This window comes from Montipora foliosa, chromosome 11 (assembly GCF_036669935.1).
Source record: "Montipora foliosa isolate CH-2021 chromosome 11, ASM3666993v2, whole genome shotgun sequence".
Taxonomy (NCBI): Eukaryota; Metazoa; Cnidaria; class Anthozoa; order Scleractinia; family Acroporidae; genus Montipora; species Montipora foliosa.
In genome coordinates, this window is record NC_090879.1 from 52,048,842 (window position 1) to 52,071,341 (window position 22,500).

Below are 22,500 nucleotides of genomic sequence, written 5' to 3' on the forward strand. Positions count from 1 at the left end.
TAATTGCTTTATTAATTAATCCACCATTAAATAAAAAAAAGTACGGTGAATTTAGGATAATAAAATTAAAACATGAAAAATATAAGAGGCAATGTACACTTCAAATGCTTAGGGTTTCGCAGAATAAAAACTCACGAGAACATCATCTAATGCGACTTGACCTTAGTACAAGGGATTTCATGTGTCTATCAGTCCTAGAATGTGGTATCTTAAGGCTAAACGCGATTCACCACTCGAGTAGGGGCTCAAGACATTGATATGAGTGAGTAATTGGGATGGTTCTTATCACTTAAAATTCTCCCGCGTTCGCAGCTAGAAGCTGCATTTCTGCCGTCTTAAAGGTTAGGAAGGCTAGCCCTCATAATGCCAGTAAGTGAAAGGCTGCGATTCTGCACACGCTGCAATCTCAAACGAGGTATTTGGGGATACTACCCCACACCAAAGATGCATACTCTAACACTAAGAGAACACATTTTCAGTTGTGACTAAGGAAGAGGAAACCTTATAGAAAGGCATATCTCAGCCCTATTATTTTTGCTCTTGAACTTGAAAACCTGCGGCGCTTCCTGGATTCCATGCGCAGTGTGGAGCTGATACAACAGGACGCTTTGTGGGTGTGATAAATAGCATTTTTTACTTCATCACTTCTCTCTTTCTTCAAAAACCCACACTTCAAATATACATTCATTTCATTCATCGAGTCCTTCACGGGGACGAATGAGACCAACAAATTGACCCGCTAAGAACAATGAAAGGCAACCGGTGGAACAAGAAAGCGGAAGAAATTGAAAAGTTTGGAGAGTGCAGTGAATGTAACAACTCACAGGGACTGTACTTCGCTCTTAAACTGTGTACGGCCCCAAAACGAACACTGTTTCCCCGGGTAAGAATGCAAATGAAACTCAGCTATTTACCGGCAGACACGAAAGAAATATCAGGCACATGCAAAGAGCATTTTCACCAACTGCTGAATCAAGAAAGCAACGTAGACAATAATGCAACTGATGTTGATGATGTTGATGATGATCATGACAACGATGATGATGAAGAGGAAGAGGAGGAGGAAGACGAAGGAGATGAACAGGATAACTTTATCCTTGTCAGGTAGTTGGGCAAAAAATTGCATTTGGCTGATTGACAGTAAGTGGTGCAAAATATGCCACAAGGCATTTCATGAAAAAAGGCTCCTTTGCATGTTATAATGGACAGGACCGGAGTTCAGATTTCTTACAGTCATGTTGCACGGTTGTCTAAGCTACACTCCAATAGATAGTAGAAGTAATGTTGGGACAATCTGTCGACACAAAGAGTAATTACAAGGCATTATGTGATCCAGCCTCGTTTTCAGGTTAGCGTGGTGACGTGATCCGTTCTATTACTGTTACGTGCCAAATACACTCCAATTAAAAGTATGAAAATTGTTGTCGAAGATTCGCCACCGCTGGCGATGGTTACAAAGCATTTGAAGGCCTAGCCTCGTTTTCATGTTCGAGGGTCACATTTTTAACTCCCCATAAAAGGTGTCGGTGCAAGCTACAAAATTGCCAACAACATTTGGTATGTTCCTTAGGATCCCATTAACACATACACCTAGATAGGCGGCTTGCCTTCATCACGAAATTCCCACGGCACTTTATTTTCGCGACATATGCTCCCTGACTATCAACAGAAATTAAATTTCGCATTTACTTTGAAGATACGTCAAGCCACAAAGCATTTTGCTGAACTCGCTTTGTAAAGGTAGGATCAATAAGTTGTCACAATAAACAACGCAGAGACTTTTTAATTTTTTTTGTTTTAAAGCGTGGCTTTGTTCAATCAAATATAATTTTCAAAATGCATTTTGAATCATGTCCAGCTTCAAAATTTGTATTTATGGTTGTATTATTCAGACCTCTCAAATCTCACGGTTTTGCCGTGTGATTCACAGTTTTTAGGTCAATGTCACGGTCTCACGATGAGGCACACAAATCTCACGATAATAAGATTCACAGGCCAATTCTATTCTATTCTATAGACATCCACAGTTCTATATTTTTATCATATTTGATCGACTAGTTGGCAAGACACGGACCTCGCAACCATATTTAGAAGACAAATGCCAAATAAGCTTATCGTAATCAGTTGGTCGCATCTAAATATGTTTCGTCCACTTTGTCAAAATGGCGGAAAACAGTGAATATTCATGGGATGAATCTGCTGAAGAAAATATAAACATTGATAAACAGAAACGAAAACTTTTTTTCTACCGTTGATAGTTCAAAACCACCACCCTGCCCCGATACGCCGATTGGTGGATTTGAATCGACGCGCATATCTCAAATGCCTTTGGTCGAGAATTTTGCACCGATCATGTTCAGAAAGCTTTATTATGGTTTTCAGGATCGCCTTTCTCGGTGAATTTTCGATGACATCCCTAACCGATCGGATGCTGGTGTTTTCAAGGTAAGAATTTCACTGGTTTGGTGTCAGTGCCTTGTCTCCTTGGTTAATTGTAACCGCCGAGGTCAAATATTCATCTAGCAAAATAGCGCTTAAAACCACGGGACGGCGAAAAAAACATGACACATGGCTTAGTTAACATTTTCTTCAGAGGTAATGGGATCATTTGCTTTAAAATTCTGCATATTGGTGCCCAGCCCATGAGGGCTTGCTGATGTGCAGCAGTTCTCTTGTAATTGCAGACTGGGCTCTAGTTCAGCTCCACCACCACTAGAAAACGCTATTTGCACGATCTCCCTCTGTCTGTTCGCAATAAATCATCTAATATCCCATTCAATACTAGCTTATGTGATTCTGTTGAGTGTGTCTGTTATGTTTTAGAGCACCAATGAGGCCCCATTAGGGGTTATCGGGATACGGAATATTTAGGAAAAATATTGTAGGGATACTGGATATTTGGGGGGAAAGTTACCCGTAAACAGGTAATTTAAAGAAGAGATTCCGGGATACCAAGCATCAAACTTGTCATTTTTTAAAACAATAAAATAGATACGTTGGTCAATACAGAAGGCGCAAATAGTGGTCTTTCCATCAAATATTCATAATATCTACCAATATCGGCCTCTGCAGAGAACGTATTCCAGGAAAACTCTCCCCCTCCCCTCCCTGTCAGGGGCACAATACGTCATCAGACGTAACTGCCATTATAGGGATACAAACTTTTTTGAGATACGGGATACTAACCCCCCTCCCCCACCCCTCTAATGGGCTCTAATGGGGCCTCATTAATATATTTTTCTTTTTATCACAAGTAGTGAGCCACATCATATTTCAAAAGGTTACACAGAATATAATTAATATTGTTGATTCTACTATCCCGTGCCCTTCTCCATTTCTATTTAGTCTTTTATTCAGCCTTGTCATGCTCACACAACGTATATTAAATGAGGCTAAAACTTTAAAGAGATCTGGGCATTCTTTTGAATCGACAGTCTAGAGGTCTAAAGTATATCATATTCTCTCCTACAAAGTTGATCCTGTTCTTCAGTCTTTGAAAAAGATGCAACATCAGTTTTGCGTACATAAGCTCTTCACTTACCCGAAAAGACATACGCCTGACGAGACGTTTCAGAGTACCTTGAACAAACATGTACAGTTGGGAGGTTATAGGGGAAATCTTTCGAGGCTGTTGGCCGATCGTGGAGTGGATGGAGTCGAAGACAGCGACTATCTCAAACAACAAATGAGGAGAAACCCTGTTTGGGACGTTCAAAGTTTGGGTCGAATGATCATGATGACGAAACAGATTGACACCAGAAATACTTAACATGGCATATTATTTTCACTGAGTTTATATATGAAGTGGTGACTGAACCAACTGGAAGTAGTGCTTAAGCTGATTGTTATTCCGACTCAAGAGTGACATTACTGTTTGAAAATGAATTAATTTACCCCTTCTATTACACAAGTCAGCATTCTCTTCGAATAAAAAAACAGAAAGAAGTTTATTTATTTTTCTCCAGTCCTGTTAATAATACAATGAACATCTAGAATGATAATTGGGTGGCACAAACTGGAGAAAAATAAGTCGTCACGGCAAGAGGCCATTTACGAGTTCATATCTGCCTCCTCTTCAAAGCGAGTTAGTGGGAAGTTTTTCTTATGAAAATTAGTTTTCCTTCATATGTAAAGTAGAACTAATTACCATCACAAAAACGTCGCACTTAGACTCGCTTTGCAAAGGAGGCATACATAACATCGGAAATGGCCTAATTCGCTACTTGTTACGCAGCATATATTACACGAAGGTTAGCTTACTAGATACAAGTAACAAAGAAGTCTTCGTTCGTGAAACACGAACTGTAAAATGAGAATTTTTCTGTTGATTAAAAGCACAATATACATGTACCATGTTTATTGAATTGCCTTGAATTTCTTAGGCAAGGGTGCCATACCTAACCCGTGCAATTATGGCGCCTTTACGACCTCATCCTAAGAAATCCTTTAATAGTTGCCCTCTATTCAGAGCTACGTTGGCTATCGGTTTCACTTCAACCATTATTCCGATCATGCTACTCGCGTTCCTTTTATTACAGACCAGCTGTGTAGTTTTCTGCGCATGTCTAAAGGCCACGCCCACCAGAACAGCATTTCGACTTTCGCAATTTTTCCTCTTCTTCCTTCGTTTTCCTCTCGACTCCTACAATTAAGGATAAAATTTGCCGTGAGAGGCGGAGGTGCTAGGGATAAAATCGTTTAGGTCTTTGACAAGCACGTCCTTCGTTTAGCATGGTTTTATTTTGAACTTGTTTTCTACATCTGTGTTTTTCACTTGACAAATACGCTTTGTTTCGTGTATGTACATAATCGCATAGTCCCAAGAACAATTAAGGATTAATTTCACGCGTCTCGTCAAAATTGCGCGAGTCGCGAAGCGACAAGGGCAATTTCGAAAACTTTGAAAAGCCAAGTGAAAGCATTGATCGTAAACGATCCATGGTGAAATTAATCGTTAATTGCACGAGGGCACATTGCGATTACATTTTTATCACATAAAGGGAAAAATTATTGAGGGAAGCAACAAATGATAATCAACTTAACACGCCTTTATTCGATTAGAGTTTAATTCAATAAATCGTTGCTGACATCAGAAATAGCGTTTAAAATGTAATTTATATGCGGACAAAAAAAGGAGTTAAATCTGAGTCAGAATCTGGAAGATTCTCTTGTAACTTCGCTTGCTCTGGATAAGCAACTGTTAACCTATCGGGATCAAGTATTGATATCCTCTTGATTACCAAAAGTGCCCTCGTGATTAAGAAAAAAATGCCCTCCGTCTCAGCCAATCATCATTCAGTAATTTTGCCACGTATGTGATATTACAGGTTTTGAGTGCAATTTGGAATAAATGGGCACGAGTAAATTTGCTCAAAGACGCACAAATTGCACGACACCGGCCGACTAGGGCGAATGCAATTTGCAGTCTTTGATAATTTGCAATTTGCAGTCGTGGGTCCGCAGTAATTGGCTCTAGCTGTTGCGGTGTCCCTGCCCAATTTAAGTTACTATTGGTGTGTTGTTCTCCTTGTATTTTCTGTATTTGTATATCTTCAATTTATTTTTTTTTCTTTATTTCTTCAGGGCAAAGCTAATAAAATAAAATAAAATAAAAATAAATTCCGGGGCCTCAGCAACCCAGCGGAGTACAATTCGGCCAAAAAGAGATGAAAGGAGTTGAGCCTTCTCGAAACGAAGGCCACCGAAGCCCCATTGAAGCAACGAACGTTTTTTCTTTCAGATATGGACGAGGTAGTTAATAGAAGTCTCAACAGTTTTCTCCAGGATTGCCCCAGCACACTTTTTTCCCAACAAACCTCATCAGATCGCATGCACTTCACGCTTAAATTTTCCGCAAGAGCTTTTATGTTAAAGGGGCTAGTTCACGCTATTTTTGGTAATTTTGTTTAACTTTGTTAATTATGAGCTCTAAACGTCAAATTGGCAAAGCAAGAGTCTTTCATTTGCAAAATCACGGCCACATAACAACTGAGAATGATTTTCAAGCTGTGTAAATGACATTTTGATATAGACTGATAAATATTTGAAAAAAGGTGGGCCGACGTTTTTCAAATTTAACCAAATTCAATCCCTTTCAATCTTCTCCAGTTTTGTCCATCCATGGCCCTTCTTGGCTTCCCTGTGTTTTGTTAGAGTTCTTCTATAGTTTTGAACAGTTATTTTGATATTCTAGTTAATTCTATGACCATTTGATCAGTGCTGAAATTGCCTAAAATTGCGTGACCTAGCCCCTTTAAAGGTGAATGTAGTCCTTTTACTTGGCCCACTTAAAACGATGGTTGTTAAGTTGAAAGAGGGCAAACAAATTGCCACAGCACTATAAAAAGCAACAATCTTAGGCAAAATAAAATGAAAAATTAATACCCCTCTCCCCCCCCCCCCCCCCCCAAATCAATGATGAGTCCGTGCGCAATGTGAAGCCCGGCTTTTTTTTATCTTTGAAATTGAGGGAGGGGGGGGGGGGGGGGGGGGAAGGGGACGGGAGGTCTTCATTTTCCAATCGATTGTAGCGATCCTTATGGATTACATTTTTAGGCAGTTTATGTCCTGTAAATACATCTTTATCACTTGGCGACCATTTTGGAGTCCTTGTTGAATAAAGGCTTTCCCGTTGCATTGTCTTTGCACGTCTAGCCTCACACTGAATGAGAGGTTAGACGTGCAAAATCTTTTGTTTGGACATTGAGTGATATGGGTCTAAGGGTGGAAAGTACGATCATTGTAGTATAGTTGTGTACTTACTTAAAACACCTCCTGTTCCTATTTGCGGTGAGCTTAGTCTTGCTCCTCGGGACTCGAGTTCACGCAAGATAGCTTGCTCAAACGTTATCGCTGCCACACGACGGAAAAATTCTTTGACATTCTCACCTACGAGTAAGGTAACATAAAGAGGTTTTAACGCCGTAACGCAAAAGCGAAGAAATCACTTTGCCGAATATAAACACGAGTAGGCAATTATGGGAACTAATAAATTAATTATGTTAGGGAAAATGCATGGGAATAATACCCATGGTAGCGAAAACAAACGCAGCCGCCGCTAGGTACGGGAAATCGCCCGCGAGCTTTCTCTTACCGCTGATTGGCTGAAACTAAGGCGGTAACATTTTTGGCCAACCAGTGAGCGTGATGAAAGGGAATTCCAGCACGTGACGCTATTTAGGCCACGTACGGAAACAGGAAGTAAACATTTCGCACGCCACTTTTAAACGAATCTTCCCTCATATTGTGAAAAGACAAGTTAAAAGGCAAAACAGCTCACTTCCCGTAGTCGTCCGTAGCTCGAAAACGTCGCGAGCTTAAGCTCCATGATATAAAACCACAGCGTCGCGAAATTGATTTGGACTTTCATTGAAATGGAGAGCTTTAAATTAGACGACGAGAGCGACTACGAATACGAGATTTTCTCATAGAGCAACAGTGAGCGTGCGCAAACCAGCGTCAATTTGGCAAGAAAATGTGATACCGTCGTCATTTAAGAACAAGGTTTGGCAAAAATATCGTCGTGTCAAAACAAGTTACCAACACGGAAGCAGTTTGGCCATTTTTCGATCAGGAAAACGCTCAGTTACTTCGTCCTAGAATCTAATGGTCCCAATTGACTTGGAAAAACCTGAGGAAACCTGAACATCCAATAGAATAGTCCTCCCAATAAAATGAATCATTACAGAAATTGAGGAAATTCTGACGCCCAGCATAAATTTTGAGTCCAGACTCAGATTAATTAAGGTTACCGTATACCTTCAGATCGGCAATTGCCTTCAAGTTAAAATATTGATCGAAATGGGATCTCTAATGTAAAAAAGAAATTATTGGCGGAGAAATGGCGGTTTTACGTTTTGGCCGGAAGTAAAAATTACCCGTCTGATTGACAGTTTTAGCGCTGTTTTCTCGAATCAACTTTTTTACTCGACGAGAACATTTTAAAGAGCTAAAACACACAGGGAATTTGTCCGATTGCCCCCAAATTTTGACAGTGGCTAGGTTAACATATAAACAACAAAAACGTGTCTGCGAAAAATATTTTTTCTCTGAGAGCGATTTTGGTACGAACACTTCACATCTTTTAAATACTATAACTTTTCACTGTAACTGAGTATGGCAAAACGCAGACACAATTTTTTAGCGCTTTGGGTCGGGAAACAGAGGAACAAAATAAAATAGCGAAAAGCAAAATTTGCTTTTGACTTGTAGCTTTGAAAAAGTGATTCGGACGCACACATTTAGAGGTCGTGAAAACTTCGATAATTCATTTAATTTCAAAATTCTTGATATGGTTTGATAGCGAGCTCTATAAGCTTAAAACTTGATATAGGGGTTTAGGTATCCACAGTTCAAACCGGACGCGATGCATCGCTCGGACGCGAGACACCCCTGAAGGTATACGGTAACCTTAAGTAAAAGTGAGGAGAAAGTGCTGACTTACATCCGCAAATAGTTAGACTTTACAGTCTTCTCGGATAAAGACTATATACCGTAGGCCCCTTCTCACAACGGCACCCTTGTTCATAAACACTGAGAGCTCGTTAAAGTTCAGGGCACCGAGTTGCCGGAGCTATCGCGTGGTCTCAATTCTCCAACAAAATATGGCCGGCTTGTTGCAATGACATCTCACAAAGGCTTATGGTGTACGAGGTCACGTATGAAGAAACAGCCATAAGTGAAATGGGACGTTGCTGAGTGCTGGAGCACGTAGATGTAGCTGCAGACAAGGTATGTGTTCTTTGATCAAATAAAGCGTTTGCGGGTGGCTCTCTCGATTGTCCCAAGAAAATTTTGCCCAGAATTGTACGGATGAGTTGAAAACTCTAGACTACCTGATTTAGAAGAAACACTCCAATATTCAGCATTGATTTCTTCTGCCAGTTGTAAAGCATGTGTTTCCATCTGAGAAACTTCACTTGCTTTCTGTTTGAAAAATAATTCAATTTCCTACATGGGTACAATTCCCCTTTAACGGTTAAAGGAAGTTGATGGGATTCAGGAAGGGGTCACTATGGGGGAGGGGGATGGGGAAATGACGTTTCAAAATAAACATATGCACTCAATCATGAATGGCCAGAGTATACAGTACAATACGCCAAGTCGGTGTTTTGCTCGGCTAAATGATTCATGCACAGCAAACCATTGTGTTTGCTCCGACTACTGTGACGTGTTCACTGCGCACCGGTCACGCGGGTGGCTCAGTTGGTTCAGAGCACCGGGTTACCAACGGGGGAGGTCGTGAGTTCGAGTCCGGCTGGACCAAAAATTAGGGTCTTAAAATAACTAAGGAGAAAATGCTGCCTTTGTAATGACATCTGCAAATGGTTGGACTTTCAAGTCTTCTTGGATGAGAACGATAAACCGTAGGCGTCGTCTAATAACCCTTCAATGTTCATAAACCTGTGGGACGTAAAAGAACCCACACACTATTCGCAAAAGGTAGGGCATGGAGTTCCCGGTGTTGTGGTCTGTCTTTCCGTAGTGTATCATGGTCGGGAGGGTAAATGCTCGGTGATATTAGCTACATCAAGCTACTCTAAAATTCGAGGGTAAATATGATAATGAGGATGAAAGCTTTATCAGTTTAGTGTCAAGTCAAATTTGGGCTTGATTACTTTCAACTTGAAGTGGCGGTTGTCAAAAAAGAGGGAGAGAGAGATGGCAGAGAAATAAAGCAAAAGACAGACAAGACAGAAAGAGCGTCAAGGATACGACTGGGTGAATATTCAATCTAGCATTATAAGTACAGGTGAAAGAGAATAAATGCCAGGATGACGGCCATTGCAAGACAATGGCTCCTCCTAACACTTGAAACAAAAGGATGTGCGCAAGTGAAAGGTTCACTCCAAGTAATGCATGCTCGTCCGCAGAGTCCGCTTTTCTTTTGGTCTGCACCCAGAACACGAAGCGACTCTGGCCACAGCCAAAAATACGCACAATCGCGGTAATGGTATAATGTTGTCACTATTGAAGATCGTTTTAACGTAAATTCGCCATTACCCCTCCCCCCCCCCCCCCTCTAGATCTAAAGCAAGTTTGAAGAGGGGCTTATTTGAGAGGGGGGGGCGCTTATTTAATTTAGCGAAACACATTACCGGTAGCAAATAAAAGAGACAGAGAAAGAAACAGACTAGAGTTACGGTTCCCTAGTTGGTTTTTTGGGCCAGGGTAATGACTGACCTGACTATCTAATATGGAGATTTGAGTGATATTATACACATTGCACAAGTTATTTGCAACATTTTATTCACTTGCGGGAGCCAAATCCGAACTCTTCCAGCACGTGAAAAAACCATACCGGATCAGTCCACATGAAGTGTTTTAACTTACTGTCATGATTAATTGATACATTCTGTCACTAATTGATTTGGTTATGAAGAAAAAGGGGAGAGGCTTGGGGGAGGGGGGCAGGAGGGGCCCTTAAAGAATAAGGGGGGGGGGGGGGAAGTAGTGGGTGGCTTACAAGAGAGGGGGCTTAATAACTTTCTTCCTCTAAAAAGGAGGGGAGGGCTGAATAGAGGATTTACCGGCGGTAGTTTCAAATTTCTGAAAATGCGTAGAAAATTAAAGCCAAAGGTCCATGTTTCGCAGACTTTCTGCTTTTGCTGTGGCCTGTGTTCGTGTTCTTGGCGCTGACCAAGAGAAAAGTGGACTCTGGGCATGAGAATGCAAGCAATGATGATGATAGCATGAAGATGACAACAACGCAATTAAGAGACACTGATGGTGAAGTCAATTCTGCATAAATTTTGTCGAATGCAAATGACTTGAATGATATCATTCGCTGATGTCACGAAGAGGAGGACACTGAATCACTGATATGGCACCCTCAAGATGTAAAACCAAAACTATAGCAAGTGAAGAGTATGGCTACTTACACAAAGATCTTTTTTGGAACCCACAAGAAAAATCTCTGGATATGTAGCTGTGTTTTGCTCTAAAGCCTCTTCTAACCATTGCCTGGGACAAGATAGATGAAAAAAATAATATGCACGCTGTTGTTACTTGACGAGAAAAATACATATCCATTCTGCTAAGAAAACACAGTCTGGTTGAAAAAACGTTTGCCACTTTGAACAGCCTTGAGCAACAGACTCACCAAAAGTACTTAGACTATCACTAAACTCTTATTATGTATAATTCAGCATTTTTTATCTCAAGCCAATTCAAGCTCAGACCAAGTGTACTACACCAACACACAAAAATATTAGTAGTACTACCAATTATCCTTCTGCTTATCACAATGTGTTTCAGGGCCTCGCTATTATGAAGCAGGATCACTGCTAAATGAAAATAGACCCAATCATCAAAACCTACAGCAGTGAATTTAGTTTGAGTCGAGAAGAACTACCCACATGTTGACAGCTCATTACAAACTAGAAGGCAATTTTAATTCATCTTGGCTGAAAATTCCCACCAAATTTGATGCAGTAAGCAACATATATTTGCAGTTTAAAATGCAAGTAATTTCACAACTAATAGCCAAAATTTGAAAACAAATATTAATGGGTGGGGGGGGGGGGGGGGGGAAAGGTGCCCTCAGCATTAGTACAGAAAGGCCCTATGGGCCTTCATTTGATGCTATCTACTTGCTTTTCAAGTATTTCCCTCATGACTGGAATTTTATCCACTCCGACTTAATTAAACCAGGATAAGCATTAACCATGCTTCATAACAACTTGGCCAACTATGGCCAAGCAGTATGAGGCTTGATTGTGTCTCTGTGTGTGTGTGAACTTTGTTGTATCTTGTTTGCTAACTCATTGATTTTTACAAGATAAACACTTTACTTTGTATGTTGTAGTGACTTGATATTGGTCAGCTCGAACACTAAAATGATCACTAGAAGAAAATAAAGCAACATTAATGGAGTCATCTACAGAGTGTAATGCAAAACATACACACAATGCAAGAACATAACAACGCATGAGTCATTGATCTGTAAGTGTTGATACACAATGATCTGATTAATCAGATTAGTTTGGAGGTGTATTACTGGGACAAGTAGTTTGGTTTTGTTCTTTGATCAAATTTTCAAACAAAGAGTAAAAGAAATTAAGCAATGACCGCTGTTGATTTTTGCATCAGAGAAAGTTTCATAACAAATAATATTCTCTATATTTAAAAAAATGTTCACTTTCCCTCGAAAAGGAAAATTCGTTTTAGGTTTTGAATGCAACAAAGGAAGATCTCACTTGGATCTGTGAATGGTGGTATAAGGTTGTAAGGGCTCAAGTACTTAATATCCATTCTAAAATTGAGATTTAATGTTCACATACCATGGGCTCCCCTGTAATATGATGCTGCCATACATTTAAACCTCTCTTGTCCAGCCGTATCCCAACTGTACAAATTGCAAAGATGTAAGTTTACATTACTGGCAAGATAAAATTGTATTTTCCTGGCTTGGGAAAAATTGGAGCAATTTCATTCACATCACCCAACCTTTGTTGATCAGCCATTTGAACTACATGTAATATCGCCCTAGTTATAAATGAGGTCCAGTCCAACCTAATTTGTCTTTGATAAACAGAGGCAATGAAGGCACCAGACCTCAAGGTCATTCAAAAAACAATCTCAAGAAGTACATGCTCATATATCCCCAAAACTTCAGTCCTTTAAGACTGTTTTTCTTTTTTTTTTTGCTACTCTTCTCCTTTGCTTCCAAAGTGAGTGTTGAACGCACTTCAATAATCCAAGATTACATAGCTCTTTAATATTAACCAAGCAGGAGGTCTGTATGGGAGAATCTTGACCAAGGTCATTCATCCACAATCCACACCAAACATAGCAGTGCAAGACCAAGAGTCAAATCCAATTGACTCGAACAAGATCAGACCTGGGCAATTGCATTACCTTTCACAAGGAAAATCAGTTAGATAAAGTAACTGCCAGAGTATGGTAATTTGCCGTGCTGTGAAAGCAACTGGGAAATGCAAACATTGGTATAATCTAGATTATTGAAAACTGGATCATTGGTTAATGCAATTTGAGAGTTTTGATTGGCTAAGCCATTATGGGTTATGAACCATTATACCATGATCTACAAACACGGCAAGCATATGCATGATTTTTTGGGCCTTTTTATTTTTATTGTAGTCTAGTTTTCTATAATTATTTTGGGGGCGTTTTTAATAAAACAATAATTATTCCACTCGCGCTTGTTGGATATGAGAAACAAACAGCCTTTCTTCAAGAAATTTACCTGGAAAGATATACCCTGATAGGCCACCAAAAGAAGCAAACGCCAAAGGCAAAATTTGACACCTTAAGAAATGTGTCTATGGGATAAATGATGCATGTCTGCACTGGTATAAAAAAATTCAGAGAAGTCATGACTGGAGCTGGAGGAAGATTGTCAAGAGTTGACCTGACCATATTCTCATTGTATGATGACAATGGAGAGCTGATTGGAGTGCTGGCTGCTCATGTTGACGATTTTATCTAGGGGGGGACGCAAAGGTTCAGACAGACTGTGATCGAACATGCAAGACAATGCTTCAATGTGGAAAGAGAGAGCCAAAATGACTTCAAGTATTTGGGCCTGGAACTGTGTCATACAGATGAAGGAATTCTTGTCCACCAGGAAAGTTTTGCTTTGGCAAGTCTGAAGCCTATCAAACTGAGTAAGGCAAGGTCTCTTGAAAAGTATTCTGCAGCCACTGATGAAGAAAGGCAAGAACCACACTCTATTAAACGTCGGATAGCTTCTATGGATTGCAAGAACCAGACTGGACATTATTATCTTCGATACATTCTGGTTTCAAAGGTAAAGTCAGCTAATGTGAACGACTTGTTGGATGCTAACAAAGTGATAAAACGGGTGAAGTGAGAGTGTGTGAAACTGAAATTATTAAACCTACTATTTACTATACAGTGATGCATCTCTTGGAACTACAGTGGATAATGGGTCCCAAGGAGGACAGATTGTGTTCCTGGTAGGAGAAGATGAAAGGTGCATCCCCATGTGTAGGAAATCCAAGAGAATTAGGAGAGTTGTGAGAAGTACCATGGCAGCTGACACCTTGTTCTGTGAGTTGGTTTATGGTGTGGCAGATGCCCCAGTTGCTGCCTATAAAGTGTATAACAGATTGCAAGTCTCTTTTGGATGCCATAAAGTCCAACAAATTGGTCAGCGAGAAAAGGTTATGTTTGGAGCTGTCAGCCATCAAGGAAAATTTGGGCAAAGGATATGTCACTGATGTTAACGGGTTGAGGCTAGTGAACAGCTTGCCGATTGCCTAACAAAGCAATTGGATCCTCTCAAATCAAAGTGTTAAAGCATCTTTGAGAGTGGCAAGCTAGCATGAAGTAGACATTGAAAAGAACAATGCACTCCAAAGGAAAACTGTTGAGTAATTTATTCACAAGCTTTTGTTACAAGTCTTTCACTCTTGCTAATTTTTTTTAAAAACTTAAAAAGTACATGAGTTATGATTGGGTACCCTGTGAGAATTTACAGGGTATCGTGGAATTGTCTGTTCGAGGCTGAACGTTTTTCATGGTGTGTTGGTGTGAGCGAGTTGAGTTTTTCATGGAGAAGAGACGGTTACCAACATCCTTGCCTCGCTTCTGAAAGGATGCGGAAAAAAATGAAAGATTATGCGTATATTTTTGGGCATATGCGTAAACACGTGTTGATTATGCTGAAATTACACCGGATTATGCAGAAATTCAAACAATTTATAGAACTAATAATTAGGCCCGTCCAATGTATTTACATACTTATGGTAAATCAGGGCTCGAAATTGCGACCAATATTAACCACATTACTTTTGCAATTAAATTAAGATACCGGGAGAAGTCACTAATTTGCGACCAGCTGTCACTGTTAAAATAAAAGGGTTACTGATTTGGCATTTTGTCGAAACTTTTTCTGATATCAATATAAAAGTGATTAAAAATTTTTTTTCTCATCATGAATTTTGTTTCAGTTTGGAAATATGGAGCAAAAATTGTAATGTGGTGGAACCAAGATCAATTCCCTTGATCAGTCACCACTTTCAGTGGTTTTGTACACATGTGTACATATTGCGGGCTCCTCTTTTGCTTTGTACAACATCACCACAATGATTGTCCTTACTTTTACAAATGATGCAATAAATATTTATTTAACTTTCGACTATAACTTGCGGCTAAATTTTCATTGAAAATTTAGCCGCAAGTTATAGTCGAAAGTTAAATAAATATTTATTGCATCATTTGTAAAAGTAAGGACAATCATTGTGGTGATGTTGTACAAAGCAAAAGAGGAGCCCGCAATATGTACACATGTGTACAAAACCACTGAAAGTGGTGACTGATCAAGGGAATTGATCTTGGTTCCACCACATTACATATATTGTTGCATCTTTTTTCAAAAATTTTGAGCCTACACTGTAGGGTATGTTATGAAAACAGTTTAACTAGAGTCCAGGCTCACTGCCGAAAAATGCACGGAAACGGCTTATGAACGTTCACCTTTTGAACGGAATGGCCTGTTTTCTTCAATGTAAAGGAAACTAAGCATTTCAAAATCGTCAATCTCTTTAACTTTTATGTTTGTGAGCACCGTAAGCAGCTGCAATAAAATAAAGAAATGACAAAAGTATTTTGTTTCTCACCGTGAATTTTCTTTCAATTTATGAAAATAGCGTAATTGCAGCGTAATTTATCTGCAATGTCACATGCACAACTCCATTCCTTCCATATCATTCATCATTTTCAGCGGTTTCTATTTACACATAAGGAGCACCGGGTCGGCTAATAATTATATTGTTTCATTAAATTTCTTAAACTCCAAAAGTTTGGAAGTACAAAATACGACCAAAAACAGCAAGAAAATCAGAGCAAAATTGAAAAAACTTGATGAAGATGAGATGTTGTGTAATACCTGGTGGTTGACAGGCCTGAGACAGACGCAGGCCGATCACAAATTAAAACATTTGTTTCCTTTTCGTGTACTTCTAAATGTCGTTTTTTTTTTTTTTTTGCTTTATTCAGAGGGAAATTTCGCTTTCCAGCGAAAATAATTTTAACTTTGCAACGCTTTATAGCACAATCATTTGCTATATAAGGTCAAAATATGATATATGAGCTGATAACAGAGATTGAGCAAACCAATCAGAGCACGAGAAATGCATTAATTGAGGTTGACAATTTAATAATAAAATTTATTATTTATTATTATTATAACCGTAAACACCGGCGTATAAGCCGCACTCGCAGATAAGCCACACCCCGAGTTTAGCAACTTGGATTTCAGAAAAAAAAAATTTGAAAGAAATTAAAATAAATCAAAATTGAAGTCTTGACAAAGATGTCTGACATGTAAATGCGCTGTTTCTTCAAGTTTCTTGCACATGTCAACCCGTGTATTAACTCACTAACATTTAAAACAGACTGAGAATACTAAAACCAGTAAAACTCTTACCTATAATTTTGACTCTCTAATAGTATGAAAATCCGACTAGGACATAAATTTAATCTTTCTCTGGCATTTTTAATCCAGTATTTTTCATTCCTGTCCATTTCTCATTAGAATTTACATGCAACAACATCTGACGAACGTTTCGGTTCGTTTTAGCTTAGTAACCAGGCATTCTCGCTCATGGTTGATCGATTTCTGTCGAAGTGAGCGGCATGGTGGAATGGAGATTCCCCGCCGAGTGAAGTTCACCTGCTCAAGAAAGGCAATGTTAAACCGGTTCAAAGATCTTTTAACGAAGAAGGTTTAATCATTGTGTAAGCTCAAACAAAAACGGCTCTTTTAGGAGCCACCAAACTCGCAAAAGCAATGATCAATGCGTAATGTGGTGTTGTTTTATGAAATTCTTATTAAATTGCTGCACAGGTCTATACAGACTTCAGAATTTTCACTGAACTTGTTATATATTATGCAAATTTACGGCATGGTGTCTAGATGTTCTCGCAGATAAGCCGCATCCCTGATTTGATCCGAAAATTTTGAGCAAAAAGGTGCGGCTTATACGCCGGTGTTTACGGTATTATTATTATTATTATTATTATTATTATTAAATGTTATACTAACATCTGCATATTGAACTCCTGGTCAAGAATCATGAATCTTTCAACTTCAAAGTCAACACCGATGGTTGCTTTGTAGTCTCTGTCAAACAAATTACGACAGTACCTGAAAAATCAAAATTAATAAGAATTAAGACTTCACTATTGCCTTGTGCACTATTAATAATAATTATAAATAAGTGTCATGAAAAATAAAACAATTTGATCACACGCACCTATTGACAAGACATGTTTTCCCCACACCACTGTCACCAACAACTATTGTCTTGGCAACCTTTAGCCTAAATAACAATAAGGTCATCAATGACTGAAGAACGACAATAAATATAGTTACAGACTAAGGGTAACTGTTTTGGAGCACTCCGGACCACTCGATCCGGAGTCGAGCACACTATAACCATGAGGCCACCGCACATACCACTGAATTTCTTGTACAAAAGCAAAAAATGCAGGTGCTGCATGTTAACCCATTGACTCGTGGGAGTGGCACTAGTCATCTGGGGTCATCCTGCTGTACTTGAGGAGTCAATGGCTTAAGATAAACCAGGAGTGCAGCACAATCTCAGCTCTCCCTCAAAACAGGTATTTAAGTTGAAAACTTTCCCATTGTACTGAAAAATCTAAAATTCAATAATAGTAAATTAATTTTTATAATTAATTTTATTTTATTTTATTATTTAGTTATTATTTAATTACTTAATTATTTATTATTAATTAATTAATTAATTTTCTTTTATTAATTAATTAATTTTTATTAATTACGCTAGTTACTAGTGGCCAAGCGCTAGCTTCTGGTCGCAAGACATGCAATTCACAACAGTAAAATATCCCTTTTTTTAGAACAGCCACCAGTCAGCGGTCATTCCAGTACAGAGCTGTTAGCTTATAGAATAGCTTAGATCAAGATCTTAAAATAAGTAAAAATCATGAAGTTTTTAAATGTAAACTTAAGCAAATGTTATTAGACATTTAGATATTAGACTTCTGATCATTAATTTTCTCCCTTTTATATATCAGGGATGGCACTAGGATTTTTCAATCTGGGTCCTGGGACCCGCATGTTCGGCCAAATTGGGGTCCCAAGCATTTTTTGGGGGTCCCAAAATCTTGGTGACCCTCTACGAGAAAAAGAGTATGTTTTAAATTATGAGAAAAAGAGAGTAACCAACTTGGAATTAATATTGACGCATATGCATAGGACCAGCCGTCAAAGGCTTTTTCTAGAGCCGTTACATTCATTCCTGGACAAGAACTCTGTTAATGAAAGAGCACCCTTTCCAAGGGTTTACGCATCACTGGTTTCCTCCCTTAGGAGCAACGAACAGTGATGTCTTTTGCTATATATTTGCATTCAGTGACTTGCAGAGTACATTCCTCTGAAGAAGACCGCAGAAGGCGGTCGAAAATTTAGTTTTAACCTTTTTAGATGTTTTAAACCCCATTTCTTAGAACTTCAATTATGATCACAGATCGCTCCAACAGTTTTACAAACAACAGAATATACTGACAAATCAAAGCAAGTTGTGTGAGTTATTTAAGTCAGTGCCTTGCGTCCTGGGACGCATTAAAATTTCGATCATGCATTTTTTGGATTTTATTTGCGTAAAAATGCACGATTTCTGCGTTAACGCGATCCCTGTATATCGATTGTATATAGTAGCGTATTTTATTTCATCTTTGGTTTTTAATATCATGATGTATTGATCACCAAAAAGCCCCTCACGGGAGTGTTCAATTAAGTACTTTCATTCATTTCATTCATTCATTCAATACAAGGGCTCACTAAGAAATGGGTACGTAGCTAGTTAGTACGTAAGAATATCTCCATTTCCCCATTTACCTCTTAATCTGTTCTAGTTTGCCCAGCCAGAAGAGTCTCCTTTGATCTTCCTACAAAAATCGGGAAGAGGAAGAAAGACTCTGCCAGCCGCCTTGACATTCTGTATTGAGAATGTGTTAAAAATTAAAAGCTCCTTGGGTGTCAGTCATATGTGACCTGAGTAACGGCAAAACCACAAAACGAAAACAGTCGGGACATTTTTTAACAACTCTGGCATTAACACACGACAACAAAGGACTCATTTCCTTGGTCTCAAGATACTGTAGTTCACACTTTTAAATTTCCATTTTTTTCATTTTCTACTTTAAAGATTTATGGGTTTCTGGAATACTAGTTTCTGTAACCGACAAATGGAGGAAATACTCATGGAATTTAGACAGTTGTAAATTTAAAAAAATATTGATGACACGTGATGATTAATCATGAGCAAAAATTAAAACAACAGGTTTAACAAGTTGAAACTGGACTGACCCATCCACTTGTTTTGAATGAGCAGAAAATCAAAGAAATTGGAGGCAGCTGGAGAGTCTTCCTTCCTCTTCCCGATTTTTCTGGGAAGATTGAAGGAGACTCTGCACGTAGGGTAGTTCTAGTTTAGAACTTGTAATAAATCAACTCACGAAATTGTAACTTAACCCTTTGACGTCCAAAGCGGCCGAAACCAGACTTGGTATTTTACTCTGTCTAACGCCAGACGATTTTACTCGTCAATGGGGAACCCCTGGGAGTCAATGGGTTAAGGAAACAGAAATGAATGAAAGGAATTAATAGGGGCAATAATGTTCACACACATTGATAGTGAAACTAGGCTGTACATTGACTTACGATATATTGCCAGTGTTTCCTGTCGAGCATGCATCCTTTGTTTTTGGATGAAAGTTAAGGGCTTGCCTTGGAGCAGCATCTGCTGTATAGAACTGTGTGCACATAAGGATGACAACATTTTAGACCATGTGGTAATGAACTTTTTAACAATTTTTTTAGACTTAAGTTGCCAGCAATGCATTAAGGCCGTTGACCCCTGGGAATGGGACAAATTTTACTCTGTCTAATGCCAGACAAATCTGTTCGTCAATGGGGGGTTATTCAGGAGTCAATGGCTTAATTTAAACAAAGCCGTGAAATGTCAATCTACTGGAAATCAACTGCTTCACAAGGTCATGTAGTTGACCAAGTTGATCACTGCACTAGGTGTAACAAATTCAAGAACAATTTTCCTAAAACCCCTGATCAAAGTTCACTTGTTCTGTATTTAAATTCAGAAACCAGAAAATTAATAGACCCTTCCACGGTTTTTGGCGCCATCTTGGTTGGGGCGCAAACACAGCTAAATTTATAGTAAATGTATGGGATTTTGGCCCACTTTGAACCTCTGTAGCACTGCTAAAAAGAGACGAATTGTCTTTTAAGAGACATTTATACTGAGATTATTTTCATGAAATATAAAGAATAGAGTCAGGCTACGACCATACACGGATTTTTAAGATTCCAAACAAACCATTCGAAAGTCATTGCGGCAAATAATTTGCCGTGAAATTAGAAGCAACATGAGAAGATTTATTGTTCGAATTTACGGACGTCATACCCTCCTTTTAATGGCTTTACACGTATTTTCCGTCAAATGAATGATATCAGTAAAACTATTGAAAGTAGTTGCAAGAGTTGGAAATCTGTCTCTTTCTGGCAGTGCTATAGTGGTTCAAAGTCGGCCAAAATCCCATACATTTACTATACATTTAGCTGTGTTTGCCCACTAGCCAAGATGGCGGTCAAAAACCCTGGAAGGATCTATTAACACATAACTAAAAGTAAAACAATTATAAAACATGTTCAACTGGAGAGTAATACAATACAATACAATACATACTTAATTGAGCCCTCCCCATAGGGGCATTTCAGGGCCAATGAAACACAACAAAACAACAGAACAGAACAACAACAACTGTTAACAATCCCAACTGGCCAGAGGCAAACCAGTTGGCTATTTACAATAACAGCTGGGAAGTTGAACCAGGGACTACCAGGATCAAATTCAACGAGTGGTGGGTCTTGAACCCGGGATCTCCGCATCTCACCGCAAGCCCTGACCACTGCTCTACACAACTTTGAGAGATGAAAAAGTGGGATTGAAAAAGATTGCGGCCAAGTCAGGGGCAGGGAGTGGTCGAGATGGAGGGTTGGGGCTGAGAAATTAATTTACCCATCCAAATATTTCATTGTTGTTGTAATATAAAGTACAGGTTATTTCAATCAACTGATGGAGTAAATTTAAATGACTAGAACTCGAGACAAGCATAAACTACATGTACAAGCAACTACAAAAACTACAAGTAAAAGGTCTTGCACGTCCATTCATCAAGGAATTTAATGCAAGTATTATATGAAGTGCCGGTGGGAAATTAAAGTTACGTACCATCACATACAGGTACAAACTATAAAGATTAAAACGTAAAATTAAAATACAGTAAGTGCGCATCAACAATGAAATGGCTTAACCCCAAAAAACGAAATGCACGCTTTGCATTTTTATTACCTTGGGAAGTTCGTTTATCAGTCGATCTTTCTCTGCCATGCTCAACCCATGCATGGGGTTCACACCGCTTTCTATGTTTTAGTATGGAATGACAGGCGCTGTGTTTGCTCCCTTAACGCAAACGAGCTCGGGGATATGCCTTGAAACGACGAAAATATTTACATCTCCAAGAGAGAGCTCCACGAGCAACCTAAAATCGCTGCCAATATTAAAGACATGCTCGAAGCCAACGAAAATATCGGCTGCAGCAACGAGGTCTGGGTCGAGCAACCACTGAACACGACTCTCGTCCGAAACTGTTTTAGAAACCGAAGTCACTAGTGCTTGCCATGAAGCCAAAATTTCCGGGAATTTCGGGCTGAAGTCAACTGGAAAGGTTCGGTTCGGTTCGGTCCGACCGGAAATGGAAATATTTGGGACCACCTCTGGAGGAAGCGAGGGTTTTGGACTAAAGTGGTTTTGATAGTTATGCTAATGTCCCGGGTTGGGGAGGGTGCGACGCGGCCCCTCATACCCTGACCCTGTTTAAGACAAATATCGCTGATTTTCGTACCCATTTTAAGACAGAATTCCCATTTTTGATACCGTGTTTAAGACATTTAACCCAGTTTTAAACAAAAATTGATAAATCGATACCCTGATTAAGACAAATAATGATAAATTCGCTACCCTGTTCAAGACAAAAATCCCGAAAAACATACCCTGGCTGGCCGCACGTCCCCATTAAGCCCTTATAAGGGAGTACCCCCCCCCCCCCCCGGGGCTAATGTCCATGCTATTTTGCAAGTCCCTACAGAGATCAGTCCTCATTGTTTAAGAGCTCGCTTTGAAATCGATTCTAACACGGTCGAACAACAGTCACTAAGCGTTCATTAATTATCGTTAATTATCTTTAACTACGGGCGCGTTCGATTGACCCTATTCCGGAATAAGAATACGTGGCGTGATAATTAAAACGGTAGGAAGCCAGTGGTTTTGCCCCGTTGCGAGTTAGCCCCCTCGAGTTAGCCCCGTAACTTATCTAGTTCCCCTCCCCAAATATATCGAGTTCGCCCCACGTAGTTGGACCCCGTTATGATAAAGTAATACTAACTGTTTT

General features: G+C 39.3%; 1 protein-coding gene and 1 long non-coding RNA gene across 2 annotated transcripts; one reads left to right on the forward strand and one right to left on the reverse strand.

Annotated features, from left to right (window-relative positions):
- The first annotated feature begins 1,655 nt into the window (after window positions 1-1,655).
- Window positions 1,656-3,609, forward strand: LOC137976009 (uncharacterized). Its single transcript, XR_011117680.1, has 3 exons — window positions 1,656-1,740; window positions 2,383-2,445; window positions 3,474-3,609. It is a non-coding gene; the product is annotated as an uncharacterized lncRNA (long non-coding RNA).
- Window positions 3,231-21,650, reverse strand: LOC137976008 (ras-related protein Rab-34-like). The gene is made up of 10 exons (XM_068823255.1): window positions 21,402-21,650; window positions 19,694-19,785; window positions 17,244-17,309; window positions 17,033-17,134; window positions 12,282-12,346; window positions 11,793-11,844; window positions 10,881-10,962; window positions 8,835-8,925; window positions 6,763-6,888; window positions 3,231-4,642 (listed from the first exon to the last, which is right to left on the reverse strand). The coding sequence occupies exons 1-10, from the start codon at window positions 21,453-21,455 to the stop codon at window positions 4,566-4,568; spliced, it is 807 nt and encodes a 268-aa protein (XP_068679356.1). The 5' UTR covers window positions 21,456-21,650; the 3' UTR covers window positions 3,231-4,565.
- Window positions 21,651-22,500: the final 850 nt, after the last annotated feature.